Raw genomic sequence first — 16,435 nt, forward strand, 5'->3', positions numbered from 1 at the left:
GCCTGAGCAACAGAAGCTCGGCCTCCTTCTCCCACTCCCGCGGTTCGACGTCACTGACATCAGCTTGCCAAGATGGTACGTTGCTCGCGCCCCCTATTCTCCCTTTACTGCCAATACCGCCTGCTAGGAGGATCTCTTTGATCGTGACTGACCGTTCTCTAGGGTCGGTGGGGACTCGGAATCCTCCGTTCAGACGATAACCTTAACGCCCTCGCTAGCATCTTTGACTCCAAAACCAAGGAGCCATTGAAAGAAAAAGTGATCCGCTCGCGGCTCAGGGCTTGGGAGGAAGAGCAGCTCAAAAAGAAGTCGGAAATAAGCAAGTGTCCGTCTCCCGAGCTGAAGAGCACATAAGCGTGTCGACTTTTACACTGACCAACAGGATCAGATGGCTTCCAGGGTGGCTTCATTCAACCTGAAAAAAGCCTTCTGACGCAGAGCTGGAGGAAGGTTGGGAGCGCGACATCATACCCAACATTTTTCATTTCCCTCGCCTCATCCGCGACTACCTCAACTCCGGCGTCCTAGCTGACCTCATCAAGAAACACAGTCCAAAGACAAAAAGTGAAGCATGGACTGAGGATCACAGGAAGTTGGTTGTCATCGCTTACTGCTCCATGGAGCTTGGCTGCACGCTGCCTCCTGGCTTTCAGGGCCTTCTGAAGGAGAAATGCTATGGTCCTGGACTCTCTCCGGTCGGCCATAACCAGATGTACCGAGCCTGTGAGCAGTATATTGACGGAAAACCCTTCTCATTCTTCAGTCTAGACACACGGGAGATCGAAGAACTCACGTTGAGAGAGGAAGGCCGTGGCATGAACCGTGCCCTAGGTAGGCACGTCCGGCGGCATCGCCCTCTACCTCCTGGCTTGGAGCCGCTCCGTTCCCAGGAGGCTGCTGCCGCCGCCGAGAAGCCAGCCCACGAACGTCGAAAAGTCGAGGCTGAGTCTTCCCCTCCGCCTCCTGTGGAGCAGTATTTCCTTCGCTTCCCTCCCGACACCTGTGCCAATTGTGGGGCGACCCAAGGGTACGGCACTCCGGAGCTGAGGCGATGCAAGTCATGCAAGAAAACCCTCTACTGCTTCGAGGGATGCCAGAGATGGCACTGGTCCCGCCACAACTGCACAGGGGAATAGGATGACCAGGGCGATGAGGATGATGAGGAGTCTGCCCAAGGCGATTCAATTGACTAGCTTGGAGATGTCTCGAAGGACCAAGTCTCAAAGGCCAAGGCCCAGGATTCGACTCTGGGCTTTTACGATACAAAAGCCTAGTGTTGGTTACATACAGTAAGAAGAACTGTTTTGGAGGGAACAACGTCACAAGGTATTGCTGCACTATCGTTGTAATGGTTTAGCTGAAGGAAAGACCGGCCGGTCGAGGAACGTGACATTCGAGAAGTTTATTTTTTTGCTTCGGTAGGCATAGCGGCTTTGAAAAGCATTCCTCATATTAATGTATCTCTTGCTATAGCACTTCTCTCTTCTCATTGCAACTTTGATTTCGCGGCTCACCCCTCTAACACAGCTAGCTATCAAGCTAGTCCGATGATCCCAGATTTGCTTCCATTATTTTTTGCATCTCATCTCCACGAACACATCATCTCCTTTCACTGGTGGTAGCAAGCCACCGGCAGGAATGGACGTGTCCGCGTGAGGGAAACGAGACAAACGCTCACCGGGCCGTGGAACAAGCTTGATATCAAAACGGAAAAGCACAATGGCCAGAAACATGTACACCTCCCTCCGAGCCAGAAACCTGCCTGGGCAATGGGTCTTTGCCCCGCCAAATGGTCTCCAGCTAGTGCTGCGTTCCAGGCTTTTCTCGTTCATAAAACGCCGAGCATCCAAAATGTCCGCCGCGTTGGACCCGAAGACGGCAGAGTCCATATGCAGCTGCTTGTATGGCATCAGGAGCTTCCGGCCTGGCTGCAGTGCTTTACCACCGATCGTCACAGGCGCAGCGACCAGCCGAATTCCTACAGGTCTGTGGGAATTAGTCAAGTTAGTCTTCTATGCGACTGGTATATCTCGAGGGGATCTTTCCGTACTCACTGTTCATTCTCAGCATTTCTTCGTAAAAGGATGCCAGGAGTGGGCAACTCTCCAGGAGATACGCCATATTGACTCCGTCGCTTTGCCATGCCGGTTGTATTTCTTTCTTTATCTCTTCTAGGACTGTGATATCGTGTAGAAGGTAGGCAACACACCAGAAGCACTGCCTGTATGCATTGGCGTTGATGCTGATCTTCGTTATCAGTCACTCCATGGTGATCACAGAAGATGCATGATTTGCTTACAGGTTTTGCAGACTGAATAACATCGCACCACACTGGGTGGCCTCAGTGACACCCATCTCCTCCATGCCCATTTCAAGCTGCTCGAAAAGCCAGCATGCCCCGGGCCTCTGATATTTCGGCCTCTGATCTTTCGGAAGAGAGAGGTAGTCGGCGGACGCTTTCACGCTCCGGTCCTTGGCATCGAAAACTCTTGGGGCCGCAAACCTGGGGTACTTTGAATGCATCTTCCAGGCCTCCAGGTTGAAGGCCCAGAAATCATCAAGAACTTTGGGCGCTACCTCAAAGATAGCGTCGCCGAAGAAAGCCTGGGTTGCAGCTTCAAGAGAGGACGCTCCAGCACCAGTTCCACAGAGAGACGGTCTTGAAGTCTCCGGTGGATTGGACCAGAGAGACGCCCGAGATTGAGTCCCAATTCATCAGCCGGTCAATATTCCCCAAGAACTTGCTCTCGACGATTCTGAGCTGATCTCCCGGGTGCATCTGGAGCTTGAAGTCAACATGAGTCTTGTCCATCCAGTGCTTCGGCCTGCCGTCAGAATCGAACGTCTTCTGGAGTGTTTCCTCCGTGCATCCAAAATCGCGCATGACGTCCTTGATAAATGCGTCGAAGTCGAGCTTCTGGGTATCGAGGTAGACTGCGGCTACATCACTGGGCGAGGTGGCGATATACATTTCCTCGCCCGTGACTGTGACAGTGATGATCTCTCGAGTGTTTCCGAAGTACTCCCTGACACACTTAGCCCATGTGTAACCCAGACATGAAATTTCTCAAAATGCAGCAGACCCTGTGATGGTGTGTGCCAACTCAAGGAACATTGACACAGACATGATATTACCTGCCACGGGTAAATGTTGCGCCTGCAACTTTTGTGGCCATTGATATGACATGCCCAAACACTGGCGCATTTCTTGTTAGTCGAAGAGACCCCGTCGACTGGAGTTACATGTCATTACTCACATGGCACAAGGTATGGTAATGGCTTGGGACGGCTCGAATTCAGTGCAAGCGAAATGGAGAACCTCCATAGTCTCCAGCTCACATAGAGTACAGAGACTGTCACGATGATTGGCACCCAATTTCGCGAGCCCTCAGGCAGACCACTCGCAAACCCAACCAGAGCCATTTCCAAAGGGGAAAGAGACTCGGATTGCGTGAGCGTGTCGTAGTACACATTGAAAAAAAAAAGTGACCTGATCTTTCGAAAGACGAATTTGAACACAACCAACAGCAAACTGGCAAGATTTCATTTTCTTTGCAACATCCCTGCTCGGCGCCACACGTCTCGATCACCAACACACGAGCCCTACACAGACAGCTTGGTGCTGCGCCGCAGCCTCTGGTGCCCTGCACTTGCGTTCAATCTAAGTTTTGACCGCCTGTGTCGTTATGGCAAAGAGCTTACAGGAACAGGGTTGCCTTGCAGGGGTGCCCACATAGGTCAGCACAGGATGTAGCCCAGTATACCCTCCCCCCCCTCCCCCCAACGGGCACATACACGAAGCGTGCCACCTAACGATTTTGACCACCAGATATCGAGATATCGAATATTTGACAGAAATATCGCTGATAATAAATTACTTTCACTAGTCAGAAACACAGGCCGTCTACATTTTGACCAGCGCACCAGATGGCCAAGGCCATCAGCCACGGCAAGATGGGCCATCAAGTTGGCCACCAAAGCTTGGTCACGGAAGGGTGCCTGTTAACGAGACCTTGAGGTCTGCCCCGGGAGCAAGGGTCGTTATGTCATGTTACCCAAGAACTGCTACAGCGCCACGTAACGGCGGCAGCTGGGGGGCTGTGCAAGGCTTGAGGCGTTCTTCAAAATAATTTTCCAGCTTTCTGGCCCCTAACTTTTTATTCTCCTTCCATTCTGTTCCGACGCGCTTTCTTTCACGCCGAGTTTGCAGATGTGCTGACACGATGGATCCACTCTCATCACTGAGTGTTGCCAGCAGCGCCATACAGATCTTCGAGTTCTCGTCCAAGTTGTGGAAGCAGATTCGCGAATTGCACCAGTCCGCGACTGGGACTACGCTGGCACAGGAGACCATTTTAGCAGATGCTTCACGACTCCGCAGCCTGAATTCGGGTCTCTGCGAGCTGCTGAGACCAGCGAATTTACAAAGATCGCCCACGGCAACAGAAGAAAGCGTGGTTTCCTTATGCAATGAGTGCGGCGACGCTGCAGAGCAATTAGTCGAAACTATACAAAAGTTGACACTTGAAGAACGCTTAGATGTGAGTGGGTTGAGACATAGCTGCCCTGTCAATCCCCGTTCACAACTGACCTATGACGGATCAGACAGGTGAATGGGCAGATTATGCCTCACCTGCGAGGAAGCGGAAGGCCACCGAAGCCCTCGCGGGCCGAAAACTGAAGCGCCTGATACCCATTGAAGAAAGGCTCGACGCTGTACGGGCTGCGATTAAAGGCGTTTGGATGGAAAAAGATGTGGATAAATTGTGTGAGAGGCTCGAAACACTGAAACATTCTTTGGCATCCGCCATTCTGGTCAATATCCAGTATGTCTGTCCTATGGATTCCCATACGCAATTACTAATGCTTTATGAAGGCACGGGCTTGTTGATTTGAACCGGAAAATGGATTTTGTCACAACCGAGGCGGCCAAGTGGGCAGATGTGAGATCCTTCGACGACATATTGCGATCCCACAATCTGGATACGCCTCAGAACGAAGCGAAACTCATGGGCTTCATAGAGGCACACTTTTCTCGAACAAGGGACCGGCACATCAACGACTCCACTGAAGCCACCCTGCCCGAAGCACTCGACCAGGGAAAATCTAAGCTGGAGCCGTGGTCAGCGAAATCCCATCATGTCATTCAGTCTTTGATAAGAGGCCTGTCGTTCTCAGAAATGCATCAGCGCCAGGAAAGTATACATGACAACTTCAAAGGCACGTTCCAATGGATATACGAGCCACCCCGAGACGTGGACCGACCATGGGATAGCTTTGCCACGTGGCTGACGGAGGGACGTGGCATTTATTGGATCACAGGAAAGGCAGGTTCTGGGAAGTCAACGCTGATGAGAATGCTGCACGAGAACGAGCGTACAGTCGGCCTGATTCAAACCTGGTGCAGCGAGTTGCCGTTAGTCGCAGCCTCATTCTTCTTCTGGAACTCAGGCACCAAGATGCAGATGTCTCAGGAGGGCCTCCTTCGATCAGTCCTGCTGCAGATCATCGAGCAGCGGCTCCAACAAGAGAGTTGCGACACTCTTAAAGAGAAACTATTTGTTTTCGCAATGATGCAAGAATCTCTTCAGACCTTTTGGTTCAAGGACCTACTGCAGCTGTTCCGCTTCGTCATTGAAGATGCCGGAAGATCCGTCAAATTCTTTCTCATACTGGACGGCCTTGATGAGTTCGATGGGGACAAATCAAAGCTGATCTCCCTAATTCACACGCTTGGAAAGTATGAACATGTCAAAGTGTGCATTTCAAGTCGGCCATGGACTGTTTTCGAGGATGGCTTCCGTCAGCAGCCCAGCCTGATGCTGCAGCATCTCACACATCACGATATCCTGCTTTATACGCGGGAGAAGCTCGGAAAAGAACCGGCGTTTCGCGAACTTTCTTGGGGTGACCCATCCAATGCATCAGAGCTGATCCGAAGCATCACAAGGAAAGCATCTGGAGTTTTCCTGTGGGTTGTGTTGACTGTCGACTCGCTCATCAAAGGCCTCACCGACGGCGACCGGGTCAAAGATCTGGAGGCGCGACTTGACGAAATCCCAGAAGAGCTGGAAGACCTTTTCAGGAAGATGTTGCATGGTTTAGAAGGGAGATACTTTCAAGACGCCGCCCGACTGTTTCAGATCCATCGTGCAACAAGATGGCGGGGATTCGGCGGGCACGCTGGGGCGAGATTACCTCTCCTGGTCTACGGCTTTGCTGACGAGCATGGCGCCGACCTCGACATGACTATCAAGTGGCCCCCTAGAGCATTGACTGCGAAAGAATGTTTCATGATCTCCGTTTCGATGAAACGGCGTATTGACAGCCGCTGTAAAGGGCTCCTGGAAATAGGTGATTCTGACGCCAACACCAAGGAAACATGGAGCACACAGTACAAACAGCTGGACAGCTTGATATCCGAAGCGGATGCCGGAAACCAATCCGTTCTGCCAACGCTGGACTCACTTGGCCACAGCCTGGCAAGAGCCAGTGTCCAATATCTACACAGGACAGTCAAGGACTATCTCGAGACCCCAGCAATCAGGAGGAGCATTGAGAGTAGCGCGCCTACAGAAGGAGAAGACTATTGGCTTCTGTCGCTCTGTCTTGGGTATATCATGCTCTGGAGGAACAGCGTTGAAGCTCAACTGAGATTAAGAAGAGAAAAGACCCCCACGCCGCCAGACTCTTCGACATTTCCTTTGGGGTGGTCTTCGGAAGTTTCGTCGGCAGACGTCACCGCGAGCATGGAATTGTTCGAACCGACACAATTTGTCGCGGACTGCGGACAGGATTCCAAACCCATGCTGGAGAACTGCCTGGAACATGCAGTGGGCTTCCTCCCCAACAGCCTGCAATCGCACACGAGACTCCTGGACGCCCTCGGAGCTGCATTGTTTGAACGCGGGACGGCCGAAATCGAGTGCAATCAACCCAGAATCTTGAGAACGGCAATTTGGGAATATAGAAGACTGGGATTCCTCTTTGAAGACTTCCTCTCCCTCGCGGTGCACTGCAACCTTTTCGAATACGTGGAGGCGAAAATCTCTTGCCTCTCGCCCGAAGTACAAGTGGCGACGGCGTCCCGACTCCTCGTCGTCGCGGCACTAAAGCGCGGCCAGTTGCTGAAGAAAACTACTTTACCTCATCAAGACAATTCCGGCGGCGTCTTTGAGCTAAGTGGTGACTTTAAGCACGCCTCTGAGTGTTCAGGAACAACAGGAAAAGATTGGAGTGTCCTTGACCAAGAGGAGGCAAACCCCAGCTTCCACATGATGCAAGTCCTGATGCACCACGGGGCAGATCCCGAATTTCAGGCATTCGGTATCTCAGCCAGACGAATCGTTGATCTCAGGCGCTGGGAGCTTGTTGGCTCACCCAACTTTCGAGAAATCGTACACATTTTTGATCCAGCAAAGGATGCCTCCAGGCCATTTTTAGGAGGAAATTGAGTGTTTCCACAGACAGACCTGAGAAGTAACGCGCAACTATTTCGGGCAACTGAGTTAGGTACCAATTGCATGGCTCGCATGGGCTCAAGCTTACAGACGCGATGGGAGATTTACTTTGAAGTCTATGTGGCTATGTGTAGTGAGGTAGTTCCGCCTGCCGCAGAGAGTGATCAATCTTGACTAAGAGGAACGATTTCCCTCTGACGGCCGTTCCTATGCGTGACTGCCCGTCTTGACCTGGTAGAAGAGCTTGCAAGCCCAAACAACCATATCAACTGTCATAGTGAGAACAGCCAGTATCTACAGCCTAGAGAGTGTTTGGGCAATAAATGCTGTTGGACATCCTGCACTGAAGAGAAAGTAGGGTTGTCTAATATCGGTCTCATATGCCGCAGTCTAGCGAGATGCCGCAGACGAGATTTTGCGATTCTACTGCAATACTGAGACAAGCCAGGAACCCTGATGCTTACATGGGAAATGCATAAGCAGACTGTCTGTAGGAAGGAACTCCAAATTGCCCACCCCAGCCCTCATGTGCTTGTTCTCACCTGCCCTCCCTATCTTTAGCGCGAAATTAAATGCAACCATAACATAGCTGAGAGCCATTGATCCTTTGGCTTGGCAGCTGGCAGGTGGTAGACTGATAGACCACAGTCCAGATCGGCTGATTTGCTGTTTGCCAGGCAAGCATGTCGAAATGCCGTCCAGTCTTAGGCAAATCACTTGGTCGGTCGTGAGTGTGTCTCAAGACGGAGGAAGTCCCTCGTACGACCTGCGCCGAGAACATTCTAGCAGGACAGATTGGCTGCTCCTCGCCAAAACGGATTTGCAGCAGCTGGCGGTGACACAGCGACCTCTGCGTGCACCAGCATTGGACTTAATGGAGGACGTGTCGAACTCGAACCACGCCAGTGCAAGGGCTGCCGAAGAAAGAGCCCCAGTGGAGCGGTATCAGTACCCTCCCCTGCCATCAAACGGGCATACGCGGCTCGTAAGCCTGCATCCGGGGAGCACAGACGATGAGGATCTGGTAGTGGACCTGGACCCGACAACTATCATCCCTGACGGGCCTCTTCACTATGAGGCGGTGTCATACGTTTGGGACAAGGACCAGACCCCATATTCAGTCTATGTTGGCAAAGACAAGACCGCCGTGGTCTCGGTGACACGCAACCTCACCGTCGCCCTCTCCAACCTGCGATATTCAGACAGGCCACGGCGCCTCTGGATCGACGCGCTGTGCATCGACCAGTCCAACGACGCCGAGAAGGGCCCACAGGTCGCCCAGATGGGCACCATCTACAGCTTCGCGACCCACGTCATCGCCTGGCTCGGCCCGGAACAGCACGACAGTACCCGCGCGTTGGACTACATCGCCTGGATGGGCACGCAAGTCGACGTCGAGTACCCGGCGTGGCTTAGGCACGTGGGTGTCCAGGCTCTACGCGGTGCTGAACTTCTTGCCCCCGGACGAGAGGGAGTTGGTCGGCATCCCAGACTATACAAAGGACTTCGGTACTGTTTTTCGGGATGTTCTCTGGCGGTGGATTGTCCGTTTCGAATGTTGTAACCTCATTAGCCAGTGCGAGCCCGGACCTGATGATCCACCGTCGATGCCCAGCTGAACGCCAGACTGGTCCAAGAAGGAGACCATTTTTGGGAGAGTCTTCTGGCAAGGCGCCGCCTCGTCGCAGCTAGCGGCAGTCTACTCACTTTCATCCGACTGTCGAGTCCTGAGTCTATCAGGCGTCTCAACCATGACGATAACGCGTCTGCAGGTTGTACCGGATATATTAACAGCCAGGCACGTCAGAGAGGTCGCGGATGCTATTCGCCATCTTATTCCCGAGAGCGAACTTTCTGGGCAGTATGTGACTGGCATCAGCATGACAGAGGCCTACACGAGGACGATCCTCGCCAACGCCCTAGAAGAGTATTCAGAACCATGGGTTGGATACGAGCCCAACCTGGAAGACGGAATGCGCATGCTCGGGCATCTCTATCGGCCAGAGGAAGAAAGAGACCCCGAAGACAAATCACTGGGGCCCTTGACTGGCTTCTTTGGTGTGTCGCGTGCGATGTTGGGCGGGAGACAGCTGATGCACGTGACCGGCGGATATCTGGGAATAGCGCCTCCCCTGGCTCGAGAAGGAGATATTGTCTGCGTCCTGCTCGGGTGCCACACGCCCATTGTCCTTCGCCCGCAAGGAGATGATCAGTTCCGAATTGTAGGCGAGTGCTACACACAAGGGATTTCTGAAGGGGAGGGAATCCTGGGTCCACTGCCGACGTATGTCCGCAGGGTATATGTTTCAAGCCGAGAATGTGGTGTCCACTCGTACTGGGAGGACGTCCGCACTGGGAAACACTCACTGATAGACCCGCGGATTGAAGCTCTCTTTCCTTCTGTGTCGCCAGATTTCCACAGAAGTCTGCGAGAAGATCCACACGCTAAACTAAAGCTTCCATTTGAGATTGTTCAAAATATTTGCCCAAACTTACGAAAGTTCGACATAGTATAAGAATTTATATTCTAAAGTATAATTTCAGAAAACACAGGTAACAACAATTCTATAGCTTAGATCGCCATCAGTTTATCGAAGTATAAGAGATGAGCTTAACTTAGTAACACCGGGGCAAATCGGGACTAGTATCAACTTAATTGCTGTTTCTCAACAATCATTTCTAAACTTGTTACTGGCCCGCGAGGATTTCGTCCACAACCTCTTTGACCACCTCATCCAGACTCTCCGGTTTTAGACCAAGCCTCTCGTTAGCCACAACCTTTTCCTGATAGTCACCACCTACGCCCTTACCGAGCGTCAAGGCCATCAACAGCTGCTGCGCAGGAGCCATCCCGGCACCATTCGCAATCTGCTCCTTGCACTCCTTGATGACCTGCTCGCTAGGCCGCGCAGACACAGCCCAGTCGTTCTCCCTCGTGCCCGTGGCACGCACAGCCGCCGCCCAAATCTCCCGCTGGGTGATGTGGAAAGAGCTAAAATACACCCACCCGTTCCTGAGCTCCGCAAGCTCGTCCTCCGGCCACCCCAGGACGGCCGACAGGCCCTCGCCCACGCGCCTCAGGGTGGTGAAGTTGGTCCGCGTGTTCCCGTCGTCGAAGAACTCGGCCGTCCTCGCCTTGGCGTCGACGCCGAGGCCGAACGCGCCGAAGCGCATCACGTAGTCGAACCAGAGGCCGTTGACGACGCCGATCCACGAGCTCACCCCCAGCCCCTCGATGAGGTCCCGGTAGGGCTTTTTGGCTTTCATGAGGCTGATGTGCTCGTTGAGGGATGCCTTGGGGTCTGCGCCGAACTCGCTGGGCACGATGTAGGGGACTTTGGCTGCTGCCGCGGCGCGGAACAGGGGGGTTTGGACCTCGTATGCGCCGAATGATAGGGCGGCGATGAGGACATCCTGGCCCTTGAGTGCGGTCGCCAGGAAGCTCTCGTCGTTGTAGTTACCGCGGTGGAGGGTGACCTTGTCAGGAACGGTGATATTAGAGCTGGTCCGCGTGATCACGTTTACTTCGTGGCCAGCTGCGAGGAGGCCATCCAAAATATGTTTGCCAACATTGCCTGTGGCACCGACGATGGTGACTTTCCGGGTTTGTGAAATAGCCATGTTTGATATACAACAGGAGAGCACTTGAGTGTTCGTTGCACCAGTTATTATTAATGATCGTGTGAATAGACTCTTTACTTGCCGAATGTTCGTAGATGTGATAATGAGTTTAGAGTTTCTGGAAAGCCGTCTGGCTGAGGTGAGACGACGTACTTATGCCGGCAAATAGTCGCATCAATTCACAGTACGCATGCGTACATGGTTGTGTAACACTCGGACAGGCAACCCAACCTTGTCAACGTCTCGGATCAATTCCACGTGCCGCGCCCATGACCATGACCTGAGCTCTTCCATTCGGTCTCGCGAGGCATCCACCACGGGGCTCGGAGCGCGCCCCGGAGGAACTTGACGGGCGCGTTTACAAAGCAGGTGCGGGCCCCGTGCGGGCTGCTATTTATCATCAAAGGTTGTGGGGTCTGGTTAGTGCGTTCCTCCCGGGATGACTTGCTGAGTTCGGTGCCGAAGCTTACCAACCCCTTCCGTCCGCCTCGGGGCTTCAAATAAAGCAAAGTAGATAGAGTCTAATGCTGTTGGAAATGCCTCGTTATGCTTGTGTCTATCACGACATGCCCATGAGGCTCATGCCACTGCCCATATGGCGGTCTCAGACGTCACCCTCCTCGCGACTACGTGTACCCTTCCTGGTCCGCGGACGTGGGAGATACCTCCCTAAGCGACCTGTTTCTCTTTTCTCCGCATCTCTTTCGTGAACAGAGTCTTTTGAATCAACACTGAACCACGTCGCTTGACGCTTCGGGAGTGGTGTTAGTCCCGCCTCATTCTGTCGGAGTCGGGGCTGTGACCACCGCCTGAGGACGTCCTCGACCTCGTCGCTCTTGTACCCGTAGATAAAAGCAGTCGCGAGCACGAGGATCGTGAGCGGGGCGGCGACGGCCCAGAATAGAGGCTGGTTGGAGTCCATGTTGCGAATATCGTTGGTGTTCATGCCCATAAAACTCGTGACGAAGGACCTGTTTGGATATTCAGGTTGTCAGCCGGTCGGAATCTTCATGATCCATCATTTTTGACGAATTGTAAAGGGCAAGAGAGGTAGACTGTACTCACAAGGGCAAGAAGAACAGAGTTACGATCGTGAACACCCTAATCGCCTTCCCGTGGTCCTCCTCGAGTACCGCGAGCATCTGCGCAACGTGCTGCTTCAGTGCTGCCGCCTTGTCCTGCAGCCGGGTGACATCACTTTGGCGCCGCGAGAGTATTCGACGCTGCCTTTCAATATAATCCTTCTCAAAACGGTAGCGGTATGGTTCGCGGTATGCTTCATACGACGAGTCTGAGTATCTCGGTTCGATCTTCCCCGTGTACCATGTGAGCAGTCGCGTCTGCGACTCCAGCACCCGACCAAGAGCTCTCAGCTCCTCCTCGAGCTCGTGGATGGCGATGAAGACTCGCCTCTGGGGGCGGCGGTTCGCTTCAAAGTGAATCTGGCTGTTGTATTTCTTGTACATGTCGATGACGTCGGAGCTCCTCTGGCCGCCCGCGTCTGGAAGGTTGATGTTGCGGTTCTGCACCGTCGTGACAAGAGCAGCCATGAGGAACTCGGCACTCACGGCTCGGAGCCCAAGAGCATCCTCGTCCTGATCCCGGGTCCCCTGGAGCAAGATGTCTTTCTTGGCGTTGGTGAGCAGATCCGTGACGTCTAGGCTAACCTTCCTGCAGCGCCTCTTGACCCGCTGCAGGCGGACTCCGAGCAGGTCCGTGCTTGCCCTTGGCTTCTCCGTCGGCCTGAGTGATCTATTTATGAGAGAAAACTGCTTGGCGGTGAAGATATAATAGGAAAGCAGTGCGTCGAAGGCGTGCACCAAGCTCCTGGGTAGTTGAGGCCGGGAGGTCTGATTTTGGACGCCTTTGGCAGTTGAGGCGACCAACCACTGGATCTGGTTGAGCATACCAGAGACGCTTGACAGGAATTCCATCAGATCCTGTGCCTCCTGTATCATTGCGGCATTCTGATCAAGCGTGGCAGCCGCTTCCTTGATCCAGACACTACAGGGGTCGTCATGAAGACGGTCCTCGTATTCAGCAGTTGTGCAGTCAAAATGCACCTCGTGGATGTGCTTGACGGCGTCGCTCGGCGAGTTGTAGACTTGGTTCTTTCTGCAAGCCTCACAATCGGCAAAGTTTTCCTTCTGCTTATTGGAGGCGTCGCTCGGCAAATTTGCTGGCACGGACAAGACGCGGTCGAAATCGCGAACCACGCACTGCAGGTTGTTGCGGTAAAGTGTCGTCGACCATGTTATTTGCTGACCAGTAATCAATAACACAGCATGAGCTCGTGATGACAAGCACGACTTACTCGAAAGATCTCGTCAAGCGAGCCCCAAAATCGCTCACAGAGCGGATGGTAATAGTCTGGGTATGAGGATGCACCCTGCGATGGCAAAAATGCCCTGAAAATCGTCTGCGATACTTCCAAGAGTTGTGTCTTCAATACCAGCCCCCGATTTGCTTCTTCAGCAGGGGGTGGAGATGGTGGTTTAGTGTTGGCATGCGGCATCATTTCAGACTTGGAAGGACCTTCTCCTGACTCGATGGGAGCTGTCATTTTATCAGATCCGGATGGTCCCGTCTGGTCAGCTTCGGCATATGTAGCGCCCTCGGCTTGCTTGCTTTTCTTCTCTTTCCCAGCCTTAGGGCGACGCTGGTCGATAAGGAGCCCACCGGGTGGAACTCCACCACGAGATTGTTTCCTTTCGGCCTTGGTCTGGGTTCCGCTTGCGCGCTGCCTCTTCCTTCTGTCGTGCCCTCTACTCGGGGTCGTGGTGAGTTCGTCTGCTGGCTTTGCACGGTCATTATCTTCCGGACTTCCATCGGCCTTCGTTTTCACCACCACATCAGGGTGACGCTGGAATAGATCATCGGCGGCGCACCGGTAAGCCTTCGCGTAGAGTGTCCTGTAGCTAGATGTATCCGAAGTGATCGACTCGTGGATCTTGGCCAGGATCCGAACCACAGTTTGGTCACGTTCCTGTATGCTAACAAGGCCAGGCTGCCTCCCCCCAGTGCCGTGCTTGACGCGCCATGTGAAGAAAGGAAAGGTGATGAGCCCTGAAGACTTTGGAGGTGCCTCGTGGTGCCCGTGGAACTGCTGATCATCTGATCCTTCCGACTGAGATGCAGGCGGAGAGCCTGACCTGGATCGCTCTCTGGCCGACTCATTCGGAGCGCTCCTTGTCTCTGAACGTGTGTTACCTGGAGAATGATCCGGGGCAGGTCCCTGATCACTTTGGCCAGAGGCGGATTCGTGGTCAGATTTCGACTCTATCGTTCCACTGGAGACAGAGCCCGAATATCGGTCTCTTGATGGCCGTGGGAAATAGTCGGTCTCGCGTTCCCGGTATCCCGTGTATGAGCGGTGAAGCGAGGCCCTACGAGGGTTCTCGTATTTTCTCACTGGATCATCATAATTATGTCTTGCGTGGTAGCCTGTTGCTCTTTCATATGGGACGTTGGATGATGGGTATTTCCGCGAGAGGAAGAAGACATCTTTCTCGATCGTGTCAGAAGATAGGAGTTGGATCCATTTGGCTGGTGTTAGGATGTCTTGGCCGAGTCGGTCTCCTGCAGGGGCCCATAGGATATCAAATCGGGATGGATCGGGCTTTCCAGCTGCGGCTATGGCGACAGCGTGGCGGTGGAAATCCTGAGCAAGATCACCCACCATTGTCAGTGACCGGTTCCGATACTACATTCGATTTCGCCGGCGACGTGACTTACGACATATTTGCAATCCAGTTCGATGACGATTTGGCGAGCCTGCTTCTCGCTCAAATCACGCTTGACCTGGATTGTGCGGAACTCTCCAGGAGCTGTGGCGTTGACCTCAATCAGATTGCCTTTGATCTCTTCAAAATCAAGTTCCGACGCCGTGATGATGAGCCCTTCGTTATGTTAGTGAGACCGAATGTTCTTCACCTTTCAATCTGGGTTTGTGATGTTGCGAACCTGCGCCTAAGAACAGGCAGAGAAGCTTGGGGACACGTAAGTGGACCCGCGGAGAAGGGAGGGCCAGCTTCCGCAGAGCCCAGGTCGTGTCCTTCTGTGTCGCCACATCATCACCGTAAAGATAGCCTAGGAGTGATTTTGCGGCCCTGCCTGGTGATTTGTTTTCGAGAGAGGCGCCGGACCCAGACTGAGCTAAGTAATTTGCACTCAGAAGGATCGCCCGCTCATCCTCAGGACCTCTGGCATTCTCGTTAGCCTCCACCCTACCACAACGAGCCGGCTGCTCTTTCGCTTCATCTGTTGCCCTGGATAACAGTCGTAAAGCGGTAGCCTTCAATCCAAGAGTAATGAATGGACAATCTGCAACAAGCTTCTATAGAAGTGTAATTGTTAGGATAGCCCCAATAGTAATATCAAAGTAGAGAGCAGTTCTCAGAAGACAGGCCGCCGTACCTCGAGAAGTTCAATTTTTGGGTTGTCGTTTTGGACATGTCTGCCGGTCTCGTCGTCAGCTTTCATGGGTACAGCAAAATTTCCTCATGCCATTGACCAGCGTCTACCTACAGCCACCTCAGCTTTATCGGTGAGATCTCCTGCGTGCCAGCTCTCTTTAGAACCTGGTGATCCAGGCAGACAAGAGCGATCTTTTCCTTCTTATCGTGGAATGTCTTGTGCTCTGCTGAGTGTATCGATAGTAGCTGTGTGACAGAGCCGTCCGGCAACCTGTGCTTCGGCTCCCTCCACTCTGGCCGCTCCGGCATTCTCCCTGAAAAGTTGTGTCCGGATGTCCCGTCGCTCCCAGTTTCAAGGTCATACATAGAAGCACCATTCCTGGTGCTCCTGTACTGCCGAGTCGCATTACGATGTCCGTGATACCCAGGTGCATCCGCAATCGGGTGACGTCCCATGCGATGCACATGAGGACTGGAAGCTCGGTGGCCCCCCCCTTCTCTGCGAAAATGGGATCCTGAGATTGTGTCATAATGTCGCCGCAGTATGATAGGCACTGGCGGAGAATACGGCCCTGGCGGAGGAGGCGGCCCTGGTAAAGAAGAGTATCTGCTTGACCCATCGTCGGATTCCTCGTTGTCGTCGTCCACGTGGGCCTGGTATTGCCGACGATCTGGCCAAGATGGAGACGACGGAGGAGACGAAAAGGGATCGTCATCCGAGTGGTAATAGCTCATTCTCAGTGTCCGCGGTTGTGAAAGCACCAACTCAGAGTGATTCTAGAAACTCGTCAAATTCAGAGCGCAGAAGGAAGGAATCAGAAAAACAAAATTGTCGGAGAGGTCGCTCGCCAATGAGGCCACGCACTCAGCTGGCCCCACCTTCTGCTGCTCTTGTCGAACCACACACCATTGGGCTGAACACCTTTTCAAGGTTGCAGC

General features: G+C 53.3%; 5 protein-coding genes across 5 annotated transcripts; 2 read left to right on the forward strand and 3 right to left on the reverse strand.

Annotated features, from left to right (window-relative positions):
• Positions 1-72: 72 nt before the first annotated feature.
• INS49_005667 (uncharacterized protein) lies at positions 73-1,136 on the forward strand (the record flags this gene model as incomplete). Its single annotated transcript, XM_043166446.1, has 4 exons — positions 73-75; positions 163-325; positions 389-400; positions 439-1,136. The coding sequence occupies 4 exons, from the start codon at positions 73-75 to the stop codon at positions 1,134-1,136; spliced, it is 876 nt and encodes a 291-aa protein (XP_043017007.1).
• Positions 1,137-1,978: 842 nt separating this feature from the next.
• On the reverse strand, positions 1,979-3,127 carry INS49_005668 (uncharacterized protein; the record flags this gene model as incomplete). Its single annotated transcript, XM_043166447.1, has 5 exons — positions 1,979-1,986; positions 2,055-2,242; positions 2,300-2,604; positions 2,657-3,026; positions 3,084-3,127. The coding sequence occupies 5 exons, from the start codon at positions 3,125-3,127 to the stop codon at positions 1,979-1,981; spliced, it is 915 nt and encodes a 304-aa protein (XP_043017008.1).
• A 1,096-nt stretch (positions 3,128-4,223) lies between these two features.
• INS49_005669 (uncharacterized protein) lies at positions 4,224-9,914 on the forward strand (the record flags this gene model as incomplete). The annotated part of the gene is made up of 6 exons (XM_043166448.1): positions 4,224-4,541; positions 4,606-4,826; positions 4,877-7,123; positions 8,250-8,880; positions 9,233-9,682; positions 9,849-9,914. The coding sequence occupies 6 exons, from the start codon at positions 4,224-4,226 to the stop codon at positions 9,912-9,914; spliced, it is 3,933 nt and encodes a 1,310-aa protein (XP_043017009.1).
• Positions 9,915-10,148: 234 nt separating this feature from the next.
• INS49_005670 (uncharacterized protein) lies at positions 10,149-11,081 on the reverse strand (the record flags this gene model as incomplete). The annotated part of the gene is made up of 1 exon (XM_043166449.1): positions 10,149-11,081. One exon carries the CDS (start codon positions 11,079-11,081, stop codon positions 10,149-10,151), a length of 933 nt encoding a protein of 310 aa, XP_043017010.1.
• Positions 11,082-11,750: 669 nt separating this feature from the next.
• INS49_005671 (uncharacterized protein) lies at positions 11,751-16,116 on the reverse strand (the record flags this gene model as incomplete). Its single annotated transcript, XM_043166450.1, has 9 exons — positions 11,751-11,832; positions 11,885-12,052; positions 12,147-13,342; positions 13,396-14,742; positions 14,817-14,980; positions 15,045-15,417; positions 15,498-15,537; positions 15,609-15,810; positions 15,861-16,116. 9 exons carry the CDS (start codon positions 16,114-16,116, stop codon positions 11,751-11,753), a joined length of 3,828 nt encoding a protein of 1,275 aa, XP_043017011.1.
• Between the last annotated feature and the right edge of the window lie 319 nt (positions 16,117-16,435).

This window comes from Diaporthe citri (genome assembly GCF_014595645.1).
Source record: "Diaporthe citri strain NFHF-8-4 chromosome Unknown scaffold_19, whole genome shotgun sequence".
In the NCBI taxonomy this organism is placed as follows: domain Eukaryota; kingdom Fungi; phylum Ascomycota; class Sordariomycetes; order Diaporthales; family Diaporthaceae; genus Diaporthe; species Diaporthe citri.